Source organism: Dendropsophus ebraccatus, chromosome 9, assembly GCF_027789765.1.
Source record: "Dendropsophus ebraccatus isolate aDenEbr1 chromosome 9, aDenEbr1.pat, whole genome shotgun sequence".
NCBI classification, from domain to species: Eukaryota; Metazoa; Chordata; class Amphibia; order Anura; family Hylidae; genus Dendropsophus; species Dendropsophus ebraccatus.
The window spans coordinates 85,986,990-85,999,192 of NC_091462.1; the positions used below are offsets into that span (position 1 = coordinate 85,986,990).

General features: G+C 42.9%; 1 protein-coding gene across 1 annotated transcript in view; it reads left to right on the forward strand.

Moving 5' to 3' along the window:
* The first annotated feature begins 3,931 nt into the window (after positions 1–3,931).
* Positions 3,932–12,203, forward strand: part of LOC138800353 (uromodulin-like) — a 33,441-nt gene continuing 25,169 nt past the window's right edge. Inside the window, exons 1-4 of the mRNA XM_069981963.1 lie at positions 3,932–3,982; positions 4,280–4,324; positions 5,467–5,622; positions 8,964–9,202. Of these exons, the coding sequence (XP_069838064.1) occupies positions 5,508–5,622; positions 8,964–9,202 (354 nt within the window). The 5' untranslated portion in view covers positions 3,932–3,982; positions 4,280–4,324; positions 5,467–5,507. The remainder of the gene's footprint in view (positions 3,983–4,279; positions 4,325–5,466; positions 5,623–8,963; positions 9,203–12,203) is intronic.

Here is a 12,203-nt window from a genome sequence, read left to right on the forward strand (position 1 = left end):
GTTCAGCAGCCCCCGCTAATCAAATGCCGAACGTTCGGGTTCGGATCGGCTCAAACCCGAACCCGGTTCGCTCATCTCTAGTGACCATACATCTTTAGGGTAAATTCACACGGGTGGATCTGCCGGGAGTCTCACGCACGAAATCCGCACGAGATCCGCCCGTGTGAATTTACCCTTAGTAACGATCATTTAGCCGACAGTTATCTCTTCTGCCCTCCCCATACACATGAATAAACATTAATGTGTTCTCTATGGGGAGGTCTAAGCTGCAGCCAATGAGCTCTGGTGGCAGCTTATCTCTCTATTAACAAAGGGCTCAGACAGTGAAATTCTATAATCTGTTGGTGGAGTCTCAGGAGACTCCCATACATTTTTTACTAATGGCGGAACCCTCCACAAGCAATGGATTCTGTAAATAGTATAAGGTGTATGGGGACCTTTACCATTCTGGGAACCAGGAATATAAGGGATTATTAAGGTGAGTTCTTGAATTGGAGATTCAATTAATAACACTATTGCTAAGCTGCTTCTTTATTCAAAAGATGTGTCCATTCCTTGCAATAAAGCGAATGTACCACTTATGTTAATTAATGATGTTTTAAATATCACTTCGTTGGTACTGGTGCGGAGATCCTGGTGGCAGGGTCCATTTTTGTAAATAGGCGCCCGTTCCCGCTGTCTATGCTCTATGCTTTTTTTTATATGCTTTTTTTTACTGACAGTGACACTTTAAATGTCCTTTATAGTCCCCCCCCATCCTTAAGGTGTGTACTGTAAAATCTTTTAAGAAAGCTGCAGCACTCTGAGGTTCAAGCAAAAGAATGGAAATCAGACTGCTGGATTCCAAGTTTGCATAATTATATAATAATAAATCCCCCCATATACACCAATATATTTCACATATATAACCATGTAAAAATTAAAGGGGCTATCAAGCCTTGCAAAAACATAGCTGCCTTTTTCCAGAAACAGCGCCACTCTCCTCTAAAGCTTGGATGTGGTAGTGCAGCTCAGTTCAACTAAGGGTGCGTTCACACATACAGGATCCGCAGCAGATCTGCAGCAGATCCGCAGCAGATTTGATGCTGCAGATTTGATGCTGTGTTCAGTTATTTAAATGAAATCTGCTGCGGATCCGCAGCAGAAAATACGCTGCGGATCCGGTAGGTGTGAACGTACCCTGAAAGAGACAACATAGGAAGCTATGGCGCTGTTTTTGTTTTCTAATCAGCCATCCATCCATTCTTCTATCTCTTTATCTCATATCTAGCTGTCTAATATCTATTGGGCAGCATAAGGACTACACCATAGCTGATGGTCAATGACCAAATTAGGAATATCCGAAGGGTATACACGCAGTACCAATAGAGTAAAGTATAGTACAAATGCTGGGTACTAACAATAAATAGTCCCATGCAGTTAAAGGCAACTATACTAAATATTCGATATGCAAAAAAGCAAGACTACTGCAACATAACTAAATGGAATAATTAATTTACTAATTCATAGAAACAATACATGTCAATACATTAAAATGTAGGAGAAATCAGCCCCGATAATCATGGTGTACAGGGTATATGAGAGCAGACAATTTATGCCTCCATGTAGTATTTAGACCCAATTTTAGCCCTCATATAGTTTGCAGGGTCCCTCTATGCTCTCAAACAGTAAAAAGGCCACCATCTATGCCCTAACATAGTACATTATCCCTCCTTATTCCTCCATATAGAAGATAGACCCTTCCTGTGCACCCCCATATAGTAGTCAGGAATCTGTACCTTCAAGTTGAACTTCAGTTTCTCTGTTTCTGAAGTAGTTAGGGTCCTCTGTGCCCTCATATAAAAGTTAGACTCCCCCCTGTGCATCTATCTAGCATTTAGACCTCTCTGTGCAGCCAACTCCCCCAAAAAGGTAGTATCCTCCATGTAGGCATCCCCTCCAGCACCATCTCATGTAGGTAATCCCCCTGGTATGTATTCCCCATGCAGACACCCCCTCCCTCAGCAGTAATATTCCTGGTAATCCACCTGGTGGTTAGACAACCCCCCCCCCCCCCACCACCACCACCGTGAGTAGAGTGTACCTCCAAATTAAGTACCCCCTTTTCAGTTAGCCAGCACATCCCATACCCCAACTCCCATAGATAATATCCTTCCCAGGAGTTTGCCCCACCCACCCACATAGGTCTCCTCCTCTATAACTAAAGAAAAAAAGCTATACTTACCTGCTGTGTGGTTGCAGTACTGTAGTCTTTTCATGTCATTTCTCTCCCTGCTCTCTGAGCGCATGAGTGACATCACCCATGTTCCACAGTTCTAAGGGAGGGAACAGCCTCTTGCCACAACAGTGATTAGCAGGGGGGAGAGCCAATGCTCTCCTCGCCTTGTCAATCTTCCTGCTGCATTCAACTGTATATTCTCCTTGCATACAATCGCATACTGCTAAATGGTCAGACACAACATTCAGTAGCCGTGTGGGCCCCCCAGGAGCACTGGTTGCTGGCCAGTGACCACCTACAGCCAATAGACATTTGTTAAGTCTATCTGCAAAAGCAATAGCTTTTGCGGACAGCATTAACTGGCCAAATCTTCAGTAGGCCTCCTGCCTGTGTGGGCCCGGGAGCTGCGCCCCGTCTGCCCCCACCAAATTACGCTACTGGGTGTCCAGAATTTCCAGTGTCAGGCAACGTCTTTACCACACGCTGCCTGTGCCGGAAGAAAGAACTGGGGAGGACAGGGCTGGGAGAACATCATTGGGAGACCTGCAGTGATGTTTAAGAGGTGAGTTTTGTTCATTTCTTTCCTATTTATCTACTTTAAGGGAGCAACAAAGGGGACTATTGACTAAAGAGGGGACACAGGGGCCATGGACTACAGAGGGGCCCATTTACTTAAGGGGTGACTATGCAGCGTGCTATGGACTACACAGGGGGCATCTACTAAAGGGGGACTACACAGGGGGTCATATACTAAAGGGGAGATTACACATGACTACACAGGGGGTCATATACTAAAGGGGAGATTACACATGAGCAATCTACTAAAAGGGGGGAACACAGGGGGCCATGTATTATAGGGGGACCTACACAGGGGGCCATCTATTATAGGGGCTGCACCAAAGGCTTTCTATTGTAGAGGGACCTACAAAGCAAACCATCTACTCAAGGGAAACCTACACAGGGGGTGATCTTCAATAGGGGGACCAACACAGTGACTACTATATGGGAAATGCACATAGGGTGCCATCTACTATAGGGGGACCTATACAGGGATCTATATAATATACTGTATGGGGGATGCACAGAGGGTGCCATCTACTATATATAGCATGCAAATATGGCACACAGATGCGAGCAAGCCTGTCACTTTAGGGCACAATGCCATTGTTCCTGTGCCTTGGGCGTGGGGGCGCAGGTTGGGTGAACTGCCCAGGGCCCAGGGTCCATTTAATCTGCTACTGGGCATAGACATAGATACAGTAAATTATTATGTATATTTTTTTTTAGCAAAACAATGTAGGTTATCAATACTTTAGTGCTATTGTCTCTGCATTTAACCAATTGGGTAGAAACTCATTCAAAGGGCTGTACTTTTGTAGGGAAATCCAGGGACAAAGAAATACATGAAAAATAATATGATTACAATACATGTCCAGTGAATGGTGGTTCCCTGTCTAAACTATAAAAGCTGCTTATACTGAGCTCCAGTCTTCACAGAGACTAGGACAAGAGACGTCTTATATTGAGTAGACCGTGCTGTACGCACCAAGAAACTCAGTTCTTAATATAACCATGTATCTATGTATGACCCTCATCTTCCAACTCATTGCAGCAAGATCAATATGTGAGTGCAAAATGTAGAACCTAATTTGTTATCACCTTAAAGATTAACATCCTGCATCTGCTATATTTGACCTTTCTATACTGTAACAATAGGGGGCTACTACAACACAACAGCAAGAACAACGACTGGATACGGCAGTGGTGAGTGTACAATGTATAACAGATGGATATACAACCTGTACTGTATGTGTTGGCAAGTATTACATGAATCAAAGGTGATGAATAGTGCTATGACTTTTATAATACTGGTATGTTCTCATGCAGCAGAGGGGCCACATTTGCGGATAAATCCATAGACATATGGTACAGGTAGTAGTGTGTATGTATTTTACCAATATTACTATATTCCATGAAGTATGTTTGTTCTAGCCTTTGGGGAATTATATTTACTTCATTTTGTGTTTATATCGATGGTTAATGACGTTTACACCTCTACAGGTAACGGCACCACTACTGCTGGGAGAACTTGTGATGTGTACACCGGTAAGACATGTTCACAACTACTAGAATGTTGTTTCTTTTTTTTTTTTTTAACAAAGTGTGAAATCAAATAAATGTACTTTATGACTGCATGACTGTCTGATAACCTTAAATTCTGAATATTTTTTGGTTACATGAACGGAGTTGCCTGCTGTTTGCAACTTTTTTCTTAAAATATTCCTGATGATAAGTTGGGGTCAGTTAGAGGGGAAATGGGGCACATATTTCTAAACAATGGGCATGTAATAGACATGTTGGGTCAAACTGTGTTCCTTATGGTAGATATCTAGGAATCTGGTAATATCTGTTATTAAACAGATTGATTTTCTATAACCAAAAGTGTAATTTTGATTGGGAGTTACAAAGGCAATTTCATATCAATGCTATTAAGAAGAGTCCCCCCCCCCTTTTTTTTTTTTACTTTAAATTTATTATTTTGATCTGTGCAGAGGTCAAATGCTTGTAAAAGGGACTAGGGTATGTGCACACTGAGAAATCTGGGCAGATCACCTGCCATGGATTCTGCCGCATCTCCGCCCATGCTATAGACTCCATTCTATAGTCGGGTGGATTCCGCCGTCCACCCACAGAACAAACAGGTTCATACTTTGGGCGGATGGCGGAATGGAGTCTATGGCATAAATGGAGATGCGCACAGATGCGAGCGGGAGCAAACGGCAGAATCTGTTGCGGGAGATCCGCCCGGATTTCATTGTGTGCACATACCCTTACCGAGAGAATTAAAGAGCAAAGTTTTTCTGTTATATTTATTGTACATGTGTCATAACATGGATATGGTTTGACCCAGGTAATTTATCAAATGGACGTGTGGGTTGAGATTTTTTCTTTCCTTATAAATCAAAAGTAGCTATCTCTGCTGAAAAGGATTTTGGTATGACCCAGCAAAATCTGAAATAAGTTAAACTTGATTAACATCTATCGTTCTGTTTTTGTTTTTTTTATTTGGGACATGTTTTTGGTTCGTAAAATAACAATGTAATTATGAAAAGGGACATCACATTCACATACTGGCAAGTTAAAAAAAATATATTGAAATTTTTACTTTTAAGAGGTGACCAAGAGATTGACATCTATGTTATGAACATGATAGTATAGACTGATTATTATTCCCCTATCTCCTCTAGAGTCTTCCTCCCTCACTTACTTGGTGGACACTACAGGATCAATGTCTGACGATTTTATACAGCTGAAGAGTGTCAATAGTTGGCTACTGGACCGTGTGACCGCCAGGTTCCCATGTGGTGTTCGGCAGTATACCATGGTGGAGTTCAATGACCCAAGTATGTTACTTTGACTGTCTCTTGGTTTACATTGCAGTGATGGATTTTACATTCTTGTTTTATCTTATTAGAGATGAGCGAACCGGACGAGGTTTGGGTTCGTATGAACCTGAACTCTTGGCTTCTGATTCCCGCTGTCTGTCCGCTCTGTGCAGAGGGTAGATACAGCCTGAGGAACGCTTGGAAAACTGGGATACAGCCATAGCCATAGGCTGTATCCCAGTTTTCTAGGCGGTCCTCAGGCTGTATCCACCCGCTCCACGGAGCGGGCAGACAGCGGGAATCAAAAGCCGAGAGTTCAGGTTCATACGAACCCGAACCTTAGCCGGTTAGCTCATCCCTATATCTTATGTCGCATGTCAGTATTATTGCTAAAAAAAAAAATCATAAATCTCAGAAAGGCGCAAAGTGCCAAAATTTACCAGTAAGACATAAAATTCTATAAGAAAAGAATTCTCTAACTATGGTATAGTATATTCTATAGTATAAAATTGTATAGTGTAGTAATAGTAATCAAATAGTAGATGAACAAAATCCTCAAACTTTATTTGTCTGATCAACATGGTGCAGGGAGGGGATAGTACAGGGTGCAGGATGCGTCTCTTAAGGCTACGGCCGTTATGGGGCTCCACCCCTTCTACTGGCCAGGAGTGAGCATCCAGGTGAGAGGAGGTGCCTGAAATACATTCCAGGTAAGTGCACGTGATCAACACATATTAACCATTAAAAAACAATGGGAACAGCACCATAAAAAAAAACACTCAAATCATTCCTCTTGTTTAAACCAAGGGGACCAGTTGCTTCCAGACTTTTTATCCATAAAGATTCTCTCTTTAGGAGAGTCTAATGGTGATTAACTCTTTCCAGACCGTGAAAGCGTATCACGCTGGTATCTCCCCTATGAGAATTTTTTATGTGCTTAATCAGGCGCGGTACACCTTTGCCTGACCTCACCAATTACATATGTTCTTTAAATAGTAATAGTATAGTATATAGAGGCCTCTTTAGTTCACCCTCAACTATATAAATTACCATGGGTTTTCACGGATAGATAGGCCACAAAAATATGAAATCTTCCTTTTTTTCCGATAAGGTTTTTTCCTTATGGGATAGACGCACAGAAAATAATAAAATTATCACGGTAAATGGACCTTTAACTCCACTTTTTGATAATCCCTCCTTCCCTCCAGCTCTATTAGAAAATAGGTTTATGGGCTGGGATAAGGAAGATGACACTAGATTTTATCACATATTGGGGGGGGGGAATCACTTCCTAGTTTAGATACTTTACGAGCACAGACGCCGGGGGTGTTTATCTCCTGGTTTGCTTATAATCAATTACTTTCCTATGTTTGAGATTTAAAAGTTCCCTGGGGGCGAAACCCACTGCACTAGAAAAATTATTTTTGCAAAAAGAAACCCCTACACATACACTTTCACATTTTGTATTCTGTTTTATTAGAATCAGTTCCCTATGTTGGGTCCTGGGAAAGGGCGCTGCAGATTCCTATCGCTGAGGAGGAATGGAATAAAGCATTTGGATTTTCCCACAGGATGTCCACTGCAGGAGAGGAACTATAAGTTGCTCTCGAGGTGGTATAGGTGCCCTGCTTTATTACATTCAATTCATCCGGAGATACCTGAGGATTGTTGGCGTTGTGGAGCAGGAAGGGGGACAATTCTCCATATTTGGTGGGATTGCCCTTTAATCCGGTCATTCTGGAACAGGATCTTTGATGTGTCTGATAGGGTAACCGGAAGTGTTATAGAAAGGTCCCCCAAAGTGGCCTTGTTGTCTATTATCCCCGGGTCGTGGCTTTCTATAAAGAAAGGGTTGTTGCGGCACTTCTTAGTTGCCGCTCGAACATTCCTAAGAGATGGAAAAACAAAGATCCACCTACAGTAGTGGAGTGGATCCATGAGGTTAATATAATTCAGAGGATGGAGGAATTAATAGCAGAAAAGGGGGGAGGATGTAATGACACCCAGGGGATATGGGATTCATAGAACCAAATTTTGGGGTCACAATATATGCAGTCTCTGTTGGACTGAGGGAGGGAGTGTTTTTTTTTTCCTTTAAGGTGGTGGTGGTGGTGGTGGTGGGGATATGTGTGGGGATGGAACAATAAAAGCTAGCTGAGAGGTAGGCGGGGTGTTCACCTCTAGTGGTTAGAATCAATATTGTTAGATGTATTTGGAAATGTTCTGTCCTCAATTTGTTTGTATTGATTGTCTTTAAAAAAAAAAAATTAATAAAGAGAGATTAAAACTCATTAACTCTTTCCAGACCGTGAAAGCGTAACACGCTGGTATCTCCCCTATGAGAATTTTTTATGTGCTTAATCAGGCGCGGTACACCTTTGCCTGACCTCACCAATTACATATGTTCTTTAAATAGTAATAGTATAGTATAGAAAAGAAAAGTTAAGAACAATGAAAGAACAGGAACAGGAAGACAAAGGAAGGAGAAAACTGAAAGAAAAGACATTAAGAAGAGAAGATAGAGAAGAGAAAAAGCTTAAAGGGAGTCAAGTGTGATACAGTGAACAAACATTAATTTAGGCGACATCTATTCCTTCTGACTATCCTATAATAGAAGAGGGGATAAGATATTATGGCAGCTTCTAGTCTCTCACTGGAACAAGTGATAAGTACATTAAAAAAAATCCCCGATCCTCCTTCTCCTAAGCATCTGCTCTCAGGGGGAAGTCAGGACACCCCCATACACATCAGATGATATGTCATGCCAAAACTGTTAGATTGAGACAACATTTATTTAATGCATATATAGCCTTTTAAAACTTGTTAATAGTTTGGACATAATTGGATCTCCTATACCTTTTGCATTCTCCTTTGTGGGTTTCCCATAGATACTACATATATAATATGAATAAAAAGGAAGTTCCAGGTTTCACTATAGCTGTTCATTCCCACTGAGCTGCCAGAGAAGGAGAAGAGTGAAGGAAAAAAGGAAAAACTCTTTCCGGCAGCTCCATAAGTATGAATAGAGCCGCGTGTCACATGCTATACCCTCGGCTCTATTCATAACAAAGAATCCGGGGCCCGATACGAGGCACAGAGGTCAAACCTCCTATATTCTCTTACTTGTCCCTTAGCCTGTGGAAATGGGACAAGTTAATTTTCCCCGGAAAAACTCTTTAAATCACCACCACGTACAGGGGTCGGACCCGCCGCAATCTCCTACTTTTTCCCAATTCTGTGGATAGGGGAAAAGTTAAATTTTCCTTGAATACCTCTTTAATAATTGCAATTATCTGCAAATCTGAACTTGTTAACACACACTAACAGTATTGTAATTATTTTCCTCATTGCTTTCACAGCTTATGGACCTGTAAGAATAACCAAATCAAAACAACAGTTTGCAGATTTCTTCAGCAGCCTGGTGGCCAATGGAGGTGGAGATTGTCCAGAGCTGGCAATGCATGGACTTGAACTGGCTTTGGAAAACTCCCCACCCAATTCTTTCATCCTGGTATTAACAGATGCATCTGCTTTAGACTACAGGAACTCAAGCCTGATTAACCACATCTATTCACTGGTCAATATCACCAAATCCCAGGTATAATAATAATAATAATAATAATAATAATAATAATAATAGTAGTAGTAGTAGTAGTAGTAGTAGTAGTAGTAAAAAAAATAAAAAAATAATAATAATATAGTTATTGGTTGTTGATAACAACAAACCTAATATATCAAAGGACATACAGACAGACATAACACAGTGCAGTCAGGAATATTGTCCATATGCTGCATATCTTTAGTCTTTTTTAGAGATGAGCGAATACTATTCGATCAAACAGCTATTCGATCGAATAGTACAATATTTGGGGCATTCGACTGGTTGGAGCTAGAGAGGGACAGACTGTAAAGCAGGGAGAGGAAGGTTTTAGGTGAAGTTAGGTAGGAAGGGACCCCCAAAAGCCCTAAAGGGCTAAAACTATAGAAAAACAGAGATTTACAAGCTGTTGTGACACAGGCAGTGTGTATATACAGTGTGTATACCGAATGATAGTGTATACAGCTGTATAAAGTGTGTGTGGGATATTAGCTGTTAATTTGCTACTACAGATTTGTGCAGTCTGCTTCCAGTCAAGGCGTTTTAGGCAAAGGTAGGTAGGAAGGGACCCCCAAAAGCCCTTGTTAGGGCTAAAACTAAAGAAAAACTGACATTTACAAGCTGTTGTGACATAGGCAGTGTGTATACACAGTGTGAATACCCACTGATAGTGTATACAGCTGTATACAGTTTGTGTGGGATAATATAGCTGTTATCTTGCAGCTACAGATTTGCGCTCTGTTGCATCCAGGGAAGGCTTTGACCAGCCCTTTATTTCTATTGATGTAAAAACAATTCTATATCTAGCATACAGGTGTATACAGTGTGTGGGATAATATAGCTGTTATCTCGCTACTACAGATTTGCGCAGTGTGCGTCCAGAGAAGCCATTGACCAGTCCTTTATTTCTATTGTTGTAAAAACAATTCTATATCTAGCATACAGGTGTATACAGTGTGTGGGATAATATAGCTGTTATCTTGCTACTACAGATTTGCGCAGTGTGCGTCCAGAGAAGGCATTGACCAGCCCTTTATTTCTATTGTTGTATAAACAATTCTATATCCGGTATATGACTGTATACAATGTGTGGGATAATATAGCTGTTATCTTGATTTGCGCAGTGTGCGTCCAGGAAAGGCGTTGACCAGCCCTTTATTTCTATTGTTGTAAAAACAATTCTATATCCGGTATACTACTGTAAACTGTGTGTGTGTGATGAATTAAAAACTCTGGTACAGCTAAATTTTATTGAAAAAAGTTAAACGGTTACTACAATGCATAGGGCAAAGTGAAGAGGACAGGGACGCAGAAATTCTGCTGGGGTTTCAAGCAGCGGTCAAGTGACTGGGGATATAGCGCGTGCTTCAAAGGGACATCCAGTATTGCACGCATCCACCATCCCTGGCTTTATAGGACAGTTGTACAGGGGGCGGGGTACACAACTGTCGAGGCCCAATCAGCATGACAAAGTGTTACAATGGATGGCAGAGAGTGCTTCCAGTCCTTTATCCACTCACTCCAGTCTCGAGGCTAGCCAAGACTCTGACACTCATGTCTCCAAACCTGCACAATTAGTCCATCATAGTAATCCCACCCTTGCCCTCTCCGAGGAGCTCTTTTCGGGTCCTTTTCATCAATTGGACAGTGTTCAAATACTTGATGAATCCCAGGAGCTACATGAGGGCTTTATCTGTAGCGATGCACAAAATCTGGAGAATTTGCCATGTCCAGTTAATTTTGGTGTTTTGGACCGGCAACCTGAAGTCAGTGTGCAAGAGAAGCAGCAGAGTGAGGATATAGAAAAAGGAGGGACTGGACGATGAGGCGAACGACCCGACCTGGCAAGGGGTAATGTCCAGTGGGGAAAGTAGTGGAGGTGTGGAGGCCCGCGCCGCACCAAAAAAGCCGAAAAGAGGCAGAGGGATGTCCAGAGGTAGAGGACAGATAAGTCAGTGGAGGCAGGCCAGAGTCACCAGGGCCGAAGCTTTTTCTAGAAGCAGCCAGTCATGCCAAGCTCCCCCCTTGAGGTCACGCAGTTCTTTAGTGTGGAGGTTTCTTAATGTTTGCGCAGATGACAAGCTGAGCGCGGCGTGCACGCTATGTCACTCAAAAATAGGTAGAGGCTCACAGAAGAGCAACTTGACCACCTCAGCTATGCGGGGTCACCTGGAAGCAAAGCACTGGGCTCTTTCCCTGTTCTCCGCTAGCGCTACAGTACAGACCACCAGCCAGGACACCTTGCCATCTGCCTGTGTCTGCTCCTTCGCCTGCACTGTCATGTGCCTCTTCACAACAATTGTCCATCAGTCAGTCATTTGATCGCAGGCGTAAGTATGCCTCTACTTACCCCTCTGCCCAAGCCTTAAACTGCCACATCTCCAAATTGCTGGCCATGAAGATGTTGCCGTTTAGGCTTGTGGAGACGCAAGCCTTCCATAACCTGATGGCAGCTGCTGCACCTTGTTATTCTGTCCATAGCCACCACTACTTTTCCAGGTGTGCCATCCCCGCCTTGCACCAGCACGTGTCCCGTAACATTGGCCGGGTCCTGAGTTACTTGGTTATCCTGAAGGTCCACTTGACCACCGACGCGTGGACAAGCGCTTGCGGCCAGGGACGCTACATATCACTGACGGCACACTTGATGAATGTTGTGGAAACGGGTACTGGGTCCCAGGCAGGGACAGCCTCCCTCCTCCACCGCCTAAGATTGCCAGCACGGGCTCTGACAACCCCTCCCTCTTCTCCTTCTCTGTAAAATCATCCTCATCAATGACAAGGAAATGCTGCAGCACTGGCATGGGGAGACATCAGCAGGCTGTGCTTAAGCTTATTAGCCTGGGTGATGAGAAGCACAGCACCCCAGAGGTCAAGGATGCCATCTTGCAGCAGGCAGCCGCTGCTGCAGCTGGGACCAGGCATGGTCGTGTGTGATAATGGCCGTAACTTGGTGGCAGCTGTGGAGCTTGGAGAACTCCATCACGTTCCAAACCTGGCC